This window comes from Asterias rubens, chromosome 4 (genome assembly GCF_902459465.1).
Source record: "Asterias rubens chromosome 4, eAstRub1.3, whole genome shotgun sequence".
Classification (NCBI taxonomy): domain Eukaryota; kingdom Metazoa; phylum Echinodermata; class Asteroidea; order Forcipulatida; family Asteriidae; genus Asterias; species Asterias rubens.
In genome coordinates, this window is record NC_047065.1 from 15,716,005 (window position 1) to 15,733,788 (window position 17,784).

At 38.4% G+C, this 17,784-nt stretch overlaps 1 protein-coding gene across 2 annotated transcripts; it reads left to right on the forward strand.

Annotated features, from left to right (window-relative positions):
• The first annotated feature begins 212 nt into the window (after positions 1–212).
• On the forward strand, positions 213–15,922 carry LOC117289241 (discoidin, CUB and LCCL domain-containing protein 2-like). 2 transcript variants are annotated; one of them, XM_033770269.1, is made up of 5 exons: positions 213–466; positions 10,467–10,688; positions 13,017–13,139; positions 14,609–14,811; positions 15,696–15,922. In XM_033770269.1, exons 1-5 carry the CDS (start codon positions 406–408, stop codon positions 15,849–15,851), a joined length of 765 nt encoding a protein of 254 aa, XP_033626160.1. In that variant the 5' UTR covers positions 213–405; the 3' UTR covers positions 15,852–15,922. The 2 variants fall into 2 exon arrangements, with proteins under 2 accessions (XP_033626160.1, XP_033626161.1); XM_033770270.1 differs by lacking the exon at positions 213–466 and adding an exon at positions 7,171–7,230.
• Positions 15,923–17,784: the final 1,862 nt, after the last annotated feature.

Here is a 17,784-nt window from a genome sequence, read left to right on the forward strand (position 1 = left end):
AGATATAATGCATTATGGTTGGTGTTCGTTCGCGATTGCTACGCCCAGGGAATGAATGGGTTGGTATCGGCGCCGTCACCTCGCAAAAACGAGCATGGATTCAACGTTCTTGTAACACAAACCGCGACCTTTTTTGTGTTGTTTTCCCAGCAAGTAGACAGTGTTACAGGCGATCAGTGTATCTGTGTTGATCACACGTGACGAGCCCCCTCCAATCAGTGTGTCCTCTGTTTAATCACTGATGCACGCAGCAGGTTTTTGGAGCCATACCTGCGTTTGTTTCTCGTAGATACCACTGGAATACCTTCTACCTGACGGTAGGCCTATTCAAACGGTTACACCAATGAGTGACTTTTAGGTTTTAACAGCAGGCCGGTTCTTCAGAGAGAAGTTGGCTAGAAAAAAATGTTCAATGTACATAATTTCATCCTCGTGTTGACGTCGTGTGTAGTGGTTTTACTTACAGGTAAGCTAGTAAAACATTATTTCTTGTTCAACTCCTACGATTGAAAGAGCTACATTTTTTGTTTTTACCCCCCGTTTATGTCACCAGTGAAACTCTCTTGCATTTTACCCAGCCGGTCTCTTTGTGCGTATAGGCCCCTACAGGTGTATCCTTCGATGCTTTCAAGTGTATCTCGGAACCTTTTTAAAATCAAAAGAACTTGCATCGTAAGGCGTTTATAATGCATGATTGTTTCTTATATATGTTTCTTAAGTATTACCATACCCACAAAATACCACAATATAATGTCAGCCTTCAAAATTAAAGCTCCTCGGAGATGCCAAATGGTTTAATATTTTACCATATCCTAAATGAGTCAAAAAACAAAAACAATTTAAAGATGATCGAGCACTTTGTGCTTTATTGTAGAGATAGATTATGTACAGATAAGGGGCTATATTTTGTCGACGTTTTAAAATTTTCGATTTTGTTTCAAACAAGAAAATGCTGCAATTATTACAGTGCAGTAAAAAACTCTATATATAATAACATTAAGGGCACTGGCCACTTTTGGTAGTAGCTCAAAATAATTTTAAGCATAACAATTGCGTGGAGAGGTGTTAATGGTTTACAAAATTATCATAAACGGCTCCCTCTGATGGAAAGTAGTTTTTGAAAAAGACATAATTTCTCACTAAAATATTTGAATCAAATTCGAGACCTCAGCTCTGGTCTCGAATTCAAGCATCTGAAAGCACATAATTTATGAGACAAGGGCGATATTTCTTTCATTATTCTCCCGCAACTTCGACGATCAATTGAGTTTCATTTGAGGCAAAGTAGTGCCTATTTTGGGAAGCCACTCTGCAGTTTAAAAAAACGAATTTAAGGGTTGCTAGGAGGCTATTCTTCAATGAGTGGAAATAATCGTTCTGGATTTTCGGCATATAAATCACTAAAACGCGACCACGTTTTGAAATGATACTTTCACGTGTTTTAGTTTCATTGTATGAACTAATAAAGGATTAAAACAGTCAAACGGTTAAAAAAACACCAGAGGTATATTTTTCCAATAAAGTGTTGACTGTATGACCATGAATGACTGATAGTGAAAATCAATGCAATGGATACTGTGTCGATTACGGTGCTTATACCGATTAGTAATGACCATGTGTTGTTCTTGTGTCTGTAGGCTGTTGTGTTGGAACACCTCGACACTAATCAATTCAAACATTAGCCTTTAGTCAAGGCGCACGCGGCACACTGGATGGCACGCACAACCCCAAAAATGTAAAGTACGAAAAAAGACTATCACCGCGAGCGGCAAAGCCGCGAAGTGCCTTTACCAACTCGTTTTGGGGCCTTGTGTTTTTCTTAACATTTGCCAACGATTGTGGTGGGAGAAAATGTAATGCACAATGCATTAGCGTGGTGAATTTGCTGGCCAATAAGAAGCCACAATTACTTGCATGACGTCACAAGAACGTTCGATGCAAATTCGTTACATTTTCTCCCACCAAAATCGTTGGCAAATGTAAAGAAAAACATAAGGCCCCCAAAACGAGTTGGTAAAGGCGCTTCGCGGCTTCGCCGCTCGCGGTGATATAGTCTTTTTTCGTGCGTTACATTGTTGGGGCTGTGCGTGCCATCCGGTGTGCCGCGTGCGCCTTGACTAAAGGCTATGCACACATCGGCTAAGCAGCTTCTGCGGCAAAGACTGTGGATATTGGGAAATGATTAGTTTGCCCAAGGAAGGTTTCGCAGGATAGAAATAGATCGGAGTGCATGTTGTACATAATTTTATTCATCACTGTAGAGGCCTTTCTATAAACAAAAAGGAAATCATTTTGAACACATAGCTTTGGACACTCTATAGTGCAATTGAAAGGCAGTGGACACTGTTGGTAATTGTCAAAGACTAGTCTTCACAGTTGGTGTATCTCAACATTATGCATAAAATAACAAACCTGTGAAAATTTGAGCTCAATCGGTCGTCGAAGTTGCGAGATAATAATGAAAGAAAAAACACCATTGTCACATGAAGTTGTGTGCTTTCAGATGCTTGATCTCGAGACCTCAAATTCTAAACTTGAGGTCTCGAAATCAAATTCGTGGGAAATTCCTTCTTTCTCGAAAACTACGTCACTTCAGAGAGAGCCGTTTTTCACAACGTTTTATACCATCAACATCTCCCCATTACTCGTTACCAAGTGAGGTTTTATGCTAATAATCATTTTGAGTAATTAACAACAGTGCCCACTGCCTTTAAAGAAATATTTCTGTTAGAAGTAGTAGAAGTATGACGCTTATGGAAAAAGACATCACTTCTTACTCCCAAGTTTTGAGTCTCAGAAGTGTTACCGCGGAATTATCAGCCTGTATATTCTTATGGATTCTCCCCAACGGTAATTAAACGTCGAGTTCCGGCGAAATCTATAAAAAAAAACGCGACCATGGAAATAACATTTTCACAGGTTAATTTTTATTTTTTATACAACTATATATTTACATTTGGGATAAACAAAAGCTGGGAAAAACAAAAGGTATACAATGCCTTTAAATAAGGGAATGTGGCACAACTGTTTAAGCCGTTGCTCTCGACCATAGGAATGAAGAAACTGTCTTATCAGAGCTGGTGCAAGTTCGCGTGACACGTCCATGTTATAACCTTTTTTTACTAGACAAAGTGTTATATCATCCGTTCAAACAACCCCTCGTGATGCCCTCTCAACCAATCAAAATGAATAAACTGTCTTAGATATTTATAAATAACCATTCAAAACTGCTCACATGTTGTTCACGGTGACATATGAGGAGGGTTCAGTAAACATAAGCGTAACAACTGATAGCGTCCTACACCTCCGTAAGGAATTGTCTCCAAGCGCTCAGATGAATGAAAGAAAATAACATATTTCGCAGAATTTACCCGTTTCAGGGCGGATATGTGGGAAGGAAGGGATCTGGCCTATTGTCTTTGTCAGGTTGACCTTGAAACTCTGTCAATTACCAAGAAATTGGTAAAACTGATGGAGAATCCATGCTAAAATCACATTTTCAAACCATATAACAGCCTGACTTTAATATGCGGTCCGCCTATATACTCAGCCAGAAAACTTTCTGATACAAGACAAACCCAAAGCTTTGAGCATCCAGGGTGCATTCCGGCCTTTCCTTTTTTTCTGCATACTTGTGTCCATTTAAATTGTCTCCCCTATACTATATCGAATATTATCAAAATGTTTTTTTTGTGGTTAAACTTGGTCTTATTTCTTGATTTGTCTTCACTTCACTCTTCCATATTTTTAATATATACACAAATTCCTATATCCGAGAGGTTTTACACCGCGTGAGGTCAGACACTAATATGGCAGAGAAAAATTTGTCATCACACTTGGCTCAATCTATATAATATTACTCAAGAACGAGTTTATATAAGAACTGAATCTACCTCTGGTGATCATGTTTAATGAGCCTTTGTAAATAATGCATCCGGTTTAAGAGTACTTTTAGTAATGGGTAAGTCGCATTATGGAACGGCAACGTATTATCAACATGTTGCTTGCGACTAAAGCGATTGCTATAATCTTTATAGTTTGTGTCATTGTATTGATTGTCATCAGTGTTTTGATCGCCTTGGAGTAATTTGAGAGGTTACAGTCACCATGTTCTTGCCATAATATCGACTGAATTTCTTCCTCAAGGGCCCAATTTTATGATAAGGAGATGCATAATATTAAATTTGCTTTTAAGGTTTTCTCGGTCAAAATTGGCCAATGAGCAGCCAATTTCATTTGCATGCGTACGAAGGTGCTTTAGTAGAAAATTGGGGCTTCAATGACCCTTTGGCTATAGCTTACCGCTTTAAGAAAAAAAAACCTATCTGAAGCAAGGCCACGAGATGGAAAATTTTCCAGGTGAGCCCATTGAGCACAAAATCGACCGTTAATCACTATCAAATTGGGCCCTGTATTCCCGCTTGGTGTGTCCCAACATTATATGCCTGAACGTCTTTTATCAGGGGCCAATTTCATAGAGCTGCTTACGAAAATAGCTTGCTTATATTACACATGTTACTTGCCAAATTTGTATGCCATATACATTGCTTGTGACTGGTATTTAGCTGTTGTTTACTTAGCATAACAATTGAGTGGACTCTTGGCCGGTAATCTGATTTTACTAAGCAAGGATTGTTTCGCTTAATCAAAATTTTGTGCTTAAGCAGCTCTATGAAATTGGGCCCAGATGTTAAATTTGCATCGGGGATAACAAATAATATTCTTTATCCCTTATGCAAATTTAACATATATTACATCGCTGCGGTACCCGCTGCAAAAACATGGATTCGAACTGCCTCTAGCTACCGGGCAATTTCGGTAGTTTAGTTGGTAAGACACTGCTCTAGAATTGCAAGGGTCATGGGTTCGAATCCCATACCTGAGTAATATGCCTGTGATATTTTTGTACATGACTCGGGAAAATACTGAGTATACAATTCTGACATAAATCGGTGTACGGGGTAAACATCAAACTAGTCTTTTGTCAGATTAAAATAAACGCATCAACAAAAGTAAGTTCCCCCCCCCCCCCTCAACAATTCGTCATAACATTGTAAGGTAAAACATTTTTACAAATGCAACTAATTAAGAAATAATCCCATGGCATGTTACCTTAGTGTTGTTGAAAAATGAAAGATGGCCACGACTTCATGGCTGAATGAGCTCAAATGGAAGACAATACAATGGAAGACAAATTGTCAAAAGTCACAAAGGTTTAAGAATGGCTTCTTAATAATGGAAAAAAACTGTGGTTGAGTGAGTAAAAATTACACTGATGCAGAGGGAGGCGTTTCTCGCAGTTTTTTGTTTTTTTTTACCATCGACAGCTCTCTACCGTTGCTCGTTACCAATAAGTTGTACATAAGCGACACAGCAGATTACATAGCGATATAAGCAATGTCAAGTAAAGCATGTGTTGTGGATATTTCATTGGATCGGTCGCGTTGGTCTATGAAAAGAGTTTGAAATCGACTCTTATAAAATGCTAAGGTCTGTGTTTAGAAATTTGTTTTAATCGTTTCAAATGTTAGCACATAAACTTTGAAACTGTATGTGGTAGATTTATTGGCATTGTTTTTACATTTTGGCCTAACATTCAAAGAATTACAACGGGGTAAGTCCAACATTTTTATCCAATTTGGAAAAAAATCGCAAGGGGTATCCAAAGTCCATCTTTTAAAAATCCTATTCGGGCAAAGACTTGAACAATTCGGAGGGGTAAAGCAAGTCCAGCATATTTTATTATATTTTGCCATAAACTTAAACATCGCCAGGGAAGTCCAGCATTTTGATGTTATCTGAGCCAAAACGTTGAACAAATTGCAGTGTATAGGCCGACCCTTGTTTCTCAAGATTAAAAAAAAAAAAATATTGTATTTATGAAAAATCGGGCTTACCGCTTGTGTTTTTCCATATTTTATTTTTTACCTTAATCGATAATAATGCTGGCTCTTCTCCCTCTATTTTTAACTCAAATTTGCAAACGATGCTGGACTTACTGTCTCATTTCCTCCTCGTTTTTCCGTTCCCTTAAAAACTCGTTTTTGTCATAAATCCAAAATAACGCAAATAAACCGTGAACTAATTCCGTTTTGTCCCGGGATATTTGGAATTTCCTATGCAGTTATTTTGTACACGGCCTTACGGAGCATCGTGTACACGTTTTATGGCGATATGCTTGCGTACCATAATGTTTTTTCTCCATTTTTTTTTACCCAAGCTTGCTGGACACTACCCTATAGGGTTTTCCTCTATTTTTGACCCAAATTTGATAAAAGTGATGGACTTTCCTTTTGTGGTGTAACTAAAAAGATAAAAATGAATGAAACTTTATACAATGCTTGACTTACCCTCTTTGTTATCAACGTATTATCAACATTTGATAAAAAAACTGGAACTACCCTGTGTTATTAATTGCTTTCATTAATTTGGTTTCAAAAAACTTATTGTTTCCCTTTAAAAAGGTGTTTGAACGTTGGTAAGAAACAAAAATCGTGAAGATCACAGATTTACATAAAATGTACACTGTGTAATGATGATGATAGTTGAAAACATCCCTCGAAATATTTCTTTCATGAAATGTCATATTTGATGAGAAACAAAATAATCTAACGTCGCGTTTGGAGTTTATCGCTCAGTGAGCGTTTTATCCATTTTTATTTTGGCTTCGATGCAATGCAAAATTTGTAACGGTTTTTCACTATTCTCTCGTGACCCAGAAGGCCGATCGATCTCAAACTTCTACAGGTTTGTCAGTTTATGTATATGGTGCTTATTACATAAGCTGCCTACATTGCCAGCAAAATAATTTTGTCAGCAAAAACCAATATTCTGTAATGTCCCTTTAAGAGCGGCGGCCAAGGGCTTCACCTTGACAGTGAATAACGTTGTAAGCTTTGTTTTCCTCGTTGAAACGTAATTAAAAAGCGTCGCGGTTCGCCAGAGAAACCATCCACCGGTTTAACTCTGCAAAGAAATGTACACAATGGGAACAATTTGAAGTTATGCTTAACCTTGCTCCACCTTGACAATGAATTGAATAATTTTTCAAGCTTTATTCACTTGTTGAAACGTAATTAAATTGCGTCGCAGTTCGCCGGGGAAACCATCCACCCGCTTAATTTAGCAGATAATTTTACACAATGGGAACGTTAAGAACGTATCTGTTGTCCAGGGCAGTGCATACTTAGGCCTAACAAAAATTGCTGGATTGCCCTATTCCGACCGACCGTAAGTTTTTTATTTTATTTTTTATTTTCGGTTCTTTTTCCCCTTTTTTTCTCCAGAATTTTGATTTCATGAATATTTTATGCTTACAAAATGGTGAATTTGACACAAATACTTTTTTGTTGCCTTATCTAAGCAACCGAGAATGTAATATAGGTTAATTGTATCTGTTAATTTATGTCGCATGAAAACGAATGCTATTGGAAAGGGTCATTAGTCAAAATGTACTGTTGCGTCACTCGATTAAAAAAAAGTCATTCAATATTTCACAATTCAACAAAACAGCATTCAAATTTGTTTTTTTTTGAGGCGTGTGTTAAGTCATTCATATTTATTTTGGGGCAGTCATTTGTTAAGTTTGTGCAATCTGATATGAACGCCTTGGTAAACATTTGTTTTCATATTATGTTAAAAGCGTGGATACGTTTCAATAACCATCAAAGTATCCCGAAATTGCCATTTTTAAACCCACAGCGGTCTAGCGTGTACGCTTCTCAAAGCTGCAAAAACTGACATGACATTGGGCCGAATAAATACAAACTAGCATTTGCTTTTACTAGCCTTTTACTTAAATCCTTATAAATAAAGGTAAGCCGTAATATTGCTAGTAATTGGTCGAACTATAATAGGTAAAAGCAATGCCTGAAGGGACTCTCGCGAGCGAATTGGACTCGCAGATAAATAGCGATTAACTGAAATGCAGGCGGGGCAGTTTCCACTTAGTCAAGTTTTTGATGGCGGCAGTGGCTACGATGACGAAACAGCCAGCCTCTCAACGCCAGAGCTCCAGAGATTGGTACTTTTAGAGCAGTTAAAACACAACAAATTTATAAGTAACATTTATAGCTGGATCATTAGGCCAAGGGAAAAATAACCCTTTAATACTGACCCGATACCGAGCCATGCAACACTGTTGGTTAAGTAAAATCTCAAGCTCCTCATACAGTAGCTTGTAAAAATACAAGTAATTGCTATCAGTATGTTAGTACAATGTCGTTTTTATTTATATGTCTATAAGTGAAAGGTAATCCCGCGAGAAAAATGTTCATGCCTGATCTTTTACTTTTCAGTCTTCTTGCTAATGCTGGACCTTTAACTTGATAAGTAATTGCTAGTTTTTATTTTTTTCGGCCCATTGTCGCGCACTGTTGTCAGTAGACTGGTGCTCTGTTTATATGCATTTGTATAGAATCAAGTCTACATATAAACAAAGAAACTACCCCAAAAATATGGTTGGACTACGAGAAAAAAAAATAGAAAGGCACAATAGACCCGAAGATGAATGATGAACGTGTAAGGCTAATCTTTGCGTTGCCAAAATCAGTTGCACTGCGATCGTGGCGTTATGTATCCAGTTGCACTGCGATCGTGGCGTAACATCCTTCCGACGGTCTCCGCGACGACCATGTTCTACTTTTGGTAATGTGAAAGAATTTGTAATGGTTAAAAGAAATATTTTCCCCTCTGAATAACTTAATGTTCGTTCCTACTATTATTTATTTCCCGAGTTGTCAATTTCATTCCTCTGTTAAGTTTTATTTTGTTCCTTAAAATATATGAGGAAGCGGATTATAAATTGTTCATTCATCCATTCTGAACGTATTTCGGGGGAACGAAAGCGTAGCTTGAGAGATCTAAGCGTAACTTGATCCAACTATAAAGCATATCTTCAGGGAACAAAAAACATATCTTGAGGTCTTGAAAGCATTTCTTGAGTTAAGGGAAGCGTATCTCGAGGGAGTGTAAGCATATCTTTAGGGAAGAAAAGCATATCTTGAGGAAAGGAAAGTATATCTCGAAGAGGAAAGCATAACCTATAAAAAGGAAGAAAACAAAACATGACAAAATTTCCTTCACAAAATTCAAAAATAGTATTATAAGGTCACAGAATAATAATATTTGTGCGGATTTTGTGTGTCTTTGGGGAAACAAGAGGGAAACAATGTTTTGGTCGAAATGGAATAGTATTTTATTTTTTTATTATATAATTGTTCCTTTTAATTGTTTTCTTATAAACCTGACCTTTTAAGGGGGCTATACGTTGTTGTTGTTTTCTTCACCATGAGCAAAATAACACAATTACACCGTCAATAATAACTAAAGTGGTTTTCCTATGTACTTTAGAGGAACCAAAATGCGACTGAGGGTATAACCCAAATCTAAGTGGTAGAGGGATGTGACTTTGGATATAAGAGATCCATTGGTGGTCAGGGGGAGGAGTGGGAGCCAAATGTCACTGATTTGGAAGCATAATGTCTTGAGGAACCGTGTCGTAATTGTAGATCTCAATGGCCTTTCTGATCCGTCTCGAGTGCAATGCCTAGATGGGATGAATTTTGCAGCACCCCAGTCTACTACTCGGTGGTCAATAATATTGGAGTGCTTGATAAAGGCTGACTGCTCATAATCTCCCCCATTCCGTGCATTCGATGCTATTTCAGTCTAGTGGGAATGTAGGTTTCATCCGACATCACCATTTTATGCTGCATTCACAGGCATGCGGTAAACTTCTGCTCATGTGAAAGACCTGCTCGACCGAAAATGTCAAGTCGCTAACTTTGCTGAATTTGACTTAAAATGTTTTCAATGAATAAGGAAATCGGTCATAATATGATTACAAACAGATTTAAATTGTGTAAACAAAAAAATCGAATGCCCTTATCCAGCGCTTTTCTGAGAGATTTGCGAAAAGCCCAGTTACGTTATCACTCTCAAAACGTCATAGTTGGGAGGTCCAATTTGAAAAGCCGCTTTGTTGCAGCGTGGAGGTATAACAAAGTAAACTCACAGACATGACGTCAGCTGCATTGTCCTTTGACGCGCGCCGTCAACGGCAGAAGTATTTTTTGTTTTTCAAAACCTTCAGGTTGGGGCCTGATTTTTTAATCAATAATTACGAAAAATTCAGAGATGTACACAGTCATATCAAAATTACATTAAAATTGTGAACAAGTGCATTATAAACAAGTTAAAATACCAATTCCGTTGAAAACATTCCGCTCAGGTAGCTGTTAAAGAGAGCTCATGGGTTCAGAGTGGAAGAGGTTGATCACTGCTTGCTGGAAGATACGCCTTGCTTTTTTTGGGTTGGTTTTCGGCTGTTGGCTAAACACGTACTCACAATCCAGAACCAAGAAGGACTCTTATTGAACGAACACCTACATCAAAAAGAGTTGTTTCGTGCTCATATTGCACGATTACAAAATAATAACTATCTCCCCATTTGTTTTATTTTATAGTTTGCATTTGCATCGTTGAGAGCCGTCAGATGTCGTCTTACTACGGTCCAGTACCCGAGCCGGATCCCGGTCAGCCCTATAACAAATACCACTGGGTGAAATCAGCCATGGATAAGCTTCAAACTGGGTGTCAATCGAAGCGGGTCACATCGGGGGAAATTGCCCATGCAGGAAGTATCGAAACAGAAACTACGAGCTCGGATGGGAATGGTGGAAGTGAAGGTACCATTTTGGGTCGAAAGTACCCCGTGTTCTAAGGCAGCCATGCATTCCCTATCGCACACCATGACCCGATGTGGGGCAGAGGGTGCTCTCACCCCCCCCCCCCCCCCCCCCACAAAAAAAAATAAAAATAAAAATATCTATCCATACTCTATCAAACCGTTTGGTTCTGGATAAAACGCTGACGATTGAAGGCAGTGGACACTATTGGCAATTACTCAAGAGGAGCATAAAACCTTAATTGGTAACAAGCAATGGGGAGCTGATGATTTATCAAACATTGTAAGAAACAGCATCCTCTGAAGTAACGTAGTTTTCATGGAAGAATTTATTTTCCGCGAATTTGATTTTGAGACCTCAGAATTTGATTTTGAGGTCTCGAAATCAAGCATCCGAAAGCACACAACCTCGTGTGACAAGTTTTTTTCTTCTTCATTATTATCTCTCAACTTCGACGACCAAGTGAGTTTAATTTTTCACAGGTTTGTTACTTTGCGCATATGTTGAGATACAACAAGTGTGAAGACTGGTCTTTGACAATTACCAATAGTAATTTCATTAAGTGCAAGTGATGCATTCAAGTGCAAGTGATGCATTAATAGAATAGGTAATAAGGTTCTAGGGCTTACTGTGTCTGGCGTTTAAGGAACTTGATGGGAGTACAAGTTAGAAAGATGAGATGGTAGCTTCTGGGATCATCCTTCGCATAGTTAGGTTTAGGCAGATCGATCACTGTTGCCTTTCGCCAGATCTTTGGCTACATGATGACTCATGGTAGCGTTATGGATGGAATCCTTGGTCGCAACGCTACAGAATGCTTTAGTATCAAGCAAATTTGTCCCAGTTTATGCAAGAAGTTCCAATATTTCACTGGTTTGACATTGGCGCCACAAGAGCTGGATAGAGGGATTGATGAAGTTGTAATCTAAGAAACTTGTCAGGAATGCATCGCACATGAGTTTGGTTCCCTAGGCAGAGGAAGCAAAAACAGATCTGGCTTGGTGCCTGTATTCCAGCGTCACCGTGCAGTGGTGGAAATTGTCTGAATCTTGATGATTTCAGAAGCTATGAATTTGTAGTACTATCATGTATGAAATGTACTGTAGTTCTAGTAATACAAATCATCAAGAAGGTACAACCTTTACAAGCGATAATAAGTCTGCTTTAATTTACAGAAGAACGACTTTTTTCTTTTGATGTTGACAAATTTCCATTCTATGTAAAAAATAAAGTTGTTGTTCATCTTACTTATACAATGTCATTCAACTGAAACATGTTGAATTTAAAACAAAACCCCGTTGTTTTTTTGGCGGGATTCTTGATGAACAAAGCAGGAATCCTGGTTGGTTGGACATCCGGTTTAACCTTGATCCGGTAGAATTAACCGGGGTTCCGGCTGCATTGATCGTGATTCCATAAAAATCCAGCAGGGATTCCGCAAAAATCCCGCTGGATGGAATCCTGCCAAGACGCTGGAGTAGAGTCGCATCGAAATCCCGCCGGGATTCCCACCATCGCGTTGGTATCCCGCAAAATCCTGCCACACCTGTAGGTTTTTTCCCACCGGAATCCCGGCGGAAAAAACATTCTTTTGGCTTTTCAAAGTTTAATAAAAACATTGTTAAGCGATTCAAGGTTTGGACTAAATTGATGTCTGGATTTTTAGTGATGGGGCAAACAAATTGTGTATTGTGTAACTTTGACCATGTGCCAAGTTTGACATTTTTAAGGAAGTGCACAATATTTAACCTTTTTTAGGGGCTGAGCCGCCCAACTTAAATGAAGAGAACTTGAAGAAAAAATAACATTATTCTTTTAGTCTAGAATAACGCTGCTAACCACCATAATTTTAAGTGCTACCACTACTTTCTTTGTTTTATCTATCTAAACTGCTATTTGTTTTTGTTATTTAAGAAACGGGCCTGTTAAAGGGAAGGTACACGTTCGGTAACTGTCAAAGACCAGTCTTTTCACTTGGTGTATCCCAACATAAACATAAAGTAACAAGCCTGTGAAAATTTAAGCTAAAATGGTCATCAAAGTTGCGAGAAAATGATGAGAGAAAACACCCTTGTTAGACAAATGTGTGTGTTTTTTAGATAGGAATAAAAGACTTTTAGCTAGAAGTCTTTTATTATTTTAGTGAGAAATTACCTCTTTCTCAAAATCTATGCTACTTCAGAGGGAGCCATTTCTCACAATGTTTTATACTATTAACAGCTCTCCAATGCTTTTTACCAAGTCAGTTTTTAAGTTAATATTTGTTTTGAGTAATTACCAAACGTGTATCTTCCCTTTAACTAACTGTTTCCTATAATTGCTCCCAAGGCATATACCAACCGCTGGGCATGGAAAGTGGAGGCATCCCCGATGACAGCATTACATCTTCATCGTACCATTCAGCATTGTTGACCAGATATCCGCCGAAGCAGGCCCGTCTTAACTATTACGGTAAGTTCCTGCAGACATTAAAGGCAGTGGACACTATTGGTAATTACTCAAAATAATTATTAGCATAAAACCTTTCTTGGTGACGAGTAATGGGGAGAGGTTGGTGGTATAAAACATTGTGAGAAACGGCTCCCTCTGAAGTGCCATAGTTTTCGAGAAAGAAGTAATTTTCCACGAATTTGATTTCGAGACCTCAGATTTAGAACTTGAGGTCTCGAAATCAACCATTTAAACGCACACAACTTCGAGTGACAAGGGTGTTTTTTCTATCATTATTATCTCGCAAGTTCGATGACCGACTGAGCTCAAATTTTCACAGGTTTGTTAATTTATGCATATGTTGAGATACACCAACTGTGAAGGCTAGTCTTTGACAACTACCAATAATGTCCACTGTCTTTAAACAAAATATCCAACAAGTTTGATAAAAAAATTAAAAAAACATTTCAAAATTTACCCAGTCAGTTTCCCTTGTGGTTTATGATGATATCTAAAGAGAGAAAAAAAACCCAGTACAATCGAGCCAGTGTTTTGTGTCCGTGCGGCAGCGCCATCAATGTGGCTTGTTTTTGTTCCGCTTTCTTGATCTGCCCAGCTCTTCTCTATTGCATGAAGGTTGAAGTTGAAATGAATCTGAACGGTGACGTCTTTTTATTTTTGTGATGTCACAAAAACCAAATTTACAGTTCTTTTGTTTGTGTGTGTTTTCTTTTGCCATTTTTTTGGGTCTGTTTTCGAAATTGTTGATGTTATTTATTATGGCCGAGTGGTGAAGAGCACTGGACTTAAGCGTTTGTGTTTTGCTCAGCCGAGCAGAGTGTGGATTCGAGGCCCCGTTATTGACACTTGTATCCTTGAGCAAGTTTCTTAACCATAATGTCTTTGTCCTTCGGCTGGGAGTGCACGTAAACGAGTAAAGGGGTCGATTTCACAAAGAGTTGGGACAAGTACTAACTTTGGGCGAGTCCAAGGACATATCAAAAATGTATGGCCAGTCCTTAGTAAGTACGAGTTACTCGACTCGTCCTAACTCGAGATAGGACTAGTCTTAACTCTTTGTGAAATCCACCGGTCACCCCAACACTTATCGTGGAAGAGTACGTGGTTACCCCGCGGTTACGCTTCCCCATAGTAACGTTTTTGGGGGACACCAAGTGATAGCCTTTGCTTGCCGTAAGCGGTACTTCGAAATAAAAAGTTTCTCAAAGTTTGATTATAACTAGAGCTGCTGTACTTTTTGTCCTCCTAGTAATTTTCTTAGTGTTTACCAAACGTAAACATTCGTCTTGTACACAACCGCAATGCAATTTGTTCTCTTTTAAAATATTTAGCCTATAAAGTTCGCCTAATGTCTATTAGGTTATGAAATGTTTCGACTTTGTATTTTTTTACGGCACAGTGTACGAGTTTGACTATTTTGGTAAACACCCTGAATCAATCCTTCCATAAAATGCATTTCTTCTGAATAGTGTTGCCATGGTGTGCACGATGGAACGACGATTCTCCTTGGATTCAAGTTGACTTCAATGATAACTACGTGTACATCACAGGCCTAATCACAGAAGGATATCTTGACCCCATCATACCCTACTACGTCATGACGTACACAGTTGCGTATCCTGATGGTCCATCCTGGATCGATGTAAAGGCACAAGATGGATCACCCCAAGAGGTAAAACAAAAATTAAAAATAGATCATGGTGCGCCCTCCGAAAAAGTCATAGTGTGCGTTCGTTTAGCTTCCCTGGGTCGACCCCGGTGTGTGGCGGTTTTTTTTCCAGGACGAACGTGTGCAGATAATTACCCACGTTCGCCCTCCAAAATTATCCATGGTGCACCCTCCATCGGTGACTAACACAACAAATAGAATTGCAAATCAAGACTATAAAACAAGGTCATTGGCCCGATGATGAGTTACACAATTTAATCCTTCGTCAATTTGCTTAAAGCACACTCAAGACGCTTAGAAGATTCTGTTCAACTAATTTTATTAATGTCCCTGCTGTTTTTTAGAAAATTATATTACGTTTGAAAAGAAACTTCTTCAAAACTCAAGGAAACAACAATTTGCATTCTTGCTTCAAGACACTGGGCACTATTGGTAATTGTCAAAGACCAGTCTTCTCACTTGGTGTATCTCAAAATTTGCATAAAATAACAAACCTGTGAAAATTTGAGCTCAATTGGTTGTCGAAGTTGCGAGATAATAATGGAAGAAAAAACACAGATCAAAATCAAATTCTGAGGTCTCGAAGTCAAGTTCGTCGAAAGTACTTCTTTCTCAAAAACTACGTTACTTCAGAGGGAGGTTTCTCACAATGTTTTATGCTATCAACCTCTCCCCATTACTCATTCCCAGGTAAGGTTTTATGATAATTATTATTCTGAGTAATTACCAACAGTGTCCACTACCTTTAATGTAGAACTTAAGAGTCGGAGCCCCAAGCATTCTAGCACTTAATTCTGCAATATTCTTCAATTATTTTAAACGACTGCAAACTGATTTATTTGACAATGTAGATATTAAATCGAGTCGTTATATTGCTCTTTTGACAGTTCACCGGCAATAGCGATGGGTATAGCCCTGTGACCGTCAAGTTCGACGAAGCTTTGTACTCGAGTGGCATACGTATTCTACCCACTTCATGGAAAGACATGTCCCAAAACGAAAACTGCTGTATGTATTTTGAAATACTAGGATATGTAATTTGAAGGACATGCGTTACTTAAAGGCTTAAAGGAACACGTTGCATTGGATGGGTCGAGTTGGTGTTCGAAAAGTGTTCTGTAACCGTTTGTTATAAAATGCATATGGGTAGAAAGATGTTGTAAAAGTAGAATACAATGATCTACACAAATATGCCTCGAAATTGCGTGGTTTTCTTTTTACCTCGTCGACTAACACGGTCGGCCATTTATGGGAGTCAACATTTTGACTCCCATAAATGGCCGACCGTGTTAGTTCGCGACGTAAAAAGAAAACCGTGCAATTTTGAGTGATACTTGTGTGAATCATTATATTCTACTTTTCAAACATCTTTCTAACCATATGCGATTCAAAACAAACGGTTTCAAACGCTTTTTATAGACCAACTCGTCCCATCAAAGGCAACGTGTTCCTTTAAGAGGGAGCCGTTTCTCAAAATGTTTTATACCATAATTGGTTACTACTCAAAACAAATATTAGCATAAAATCTTACTTGGTGACGGGTAATTGCTTCGACTAGGGAACTAGTTTGTCAACTTCCAATACCTCGGGGGGCTATAGTATCGACTTGTCGCCCTCAAACCATGTTATGATTGCTTGCTTGCTTAAGTCGAGTGATGTCCTCGAATTACGATGGTTCCCCAAGCCTTTCTGTCCCCCATCTTGAAATCTGCTGATTCAAGTCCTGTGTCGATTTTGAGAATGTCAGTGTAAGTTAGTGCCGGTCTACCAGGTTTCCTCCTCCCATGCTTCTAGGGGTCCACAAAACAATATTGGACACCGGTTCATCTTTGCTCCTGTAGCAGTGGCCAGCACAACGCATCCTTCTCTGCCTGATTTTTTATTGATGGCTTAGATAGGTTCCCATATAGGACTTTGTCACATGTTGACTCCAGTGGATGTTAAGAGCTGTTCTTAATAGCCTTGTGTAGCACCAATTTATCTGCTTTTCCAGTTTTGGAGTAAGAGTCCATGTCTCACAGCCGTATAACAGCACGGACTCTACTGTTTGTTATATTTTGTATATTAATGTTGGCCTACATTGTTCATTGCTAGATGCTGATGCTCTGTGAAAGGGTGTATAATGTGCTCCCTTTTTATTGCAATTTTTAAATTGTCCTTCGGATTGGACGTAAAGCCGTTGGTCACATGTGTTGTGTAACGAATGTAAAAGAACCCAGTGCACTTTTCGAAAAGAGAAGGGGTTCGCCCCGGTGTTCCTGGCTGTGGCTGCTGTATGCGCCATAGCACCTTGTAAACCCTTATAAGGTGCTAAATAATTGGGTCTCAAATTTCATCACTGCAATTACTCAGCGCCTTGAGTACCTTGTTTGGTAGATCTGGCGCTATATAAGACTATGATGTTATTATTATTTTTAAATACCCTTTGTATATTATAATAATATAATATTTTCAGTCATTAAGTGATTCATAACCAATAGGTTGTTTACTTTTACCTGGATTAGCCAGATCCTTTTAGTGTGTTTAACCAATTCACATTCCTTTCAATTACTGATTACTTGTTAAATTACTCTTTTAATTTGGTGTTATATTTCACTAACTTTATTATGCATTCTATTCGGTTATTATAATTTCCCTCCTTCTAAGGGCTCCTTCGGTTCCGAGGGTTTTGTGGTGTTTTTAAGAGGTTCATTTAATTCCTGTTTATGCTTGCATGCTGTTTTATGTATATTTATTGACCCGATAGCGGACGAGCCGCCAATAACATGAAAGGATAACACACAATTACAAATATTCATATTACCTAAATAAAACAATTGGACAAAGTTAACAATTAGTATAGAATCATCTTAGGAAAGAATATTAAAGCATACATTATGGATTACATTAAATAAAATTGTGAACAGAAACAAATCAGAATGAACGGCAGTGAAAACATATAGGTTTTCTCGGTCAAATTCGGCAAATGTTGTAATT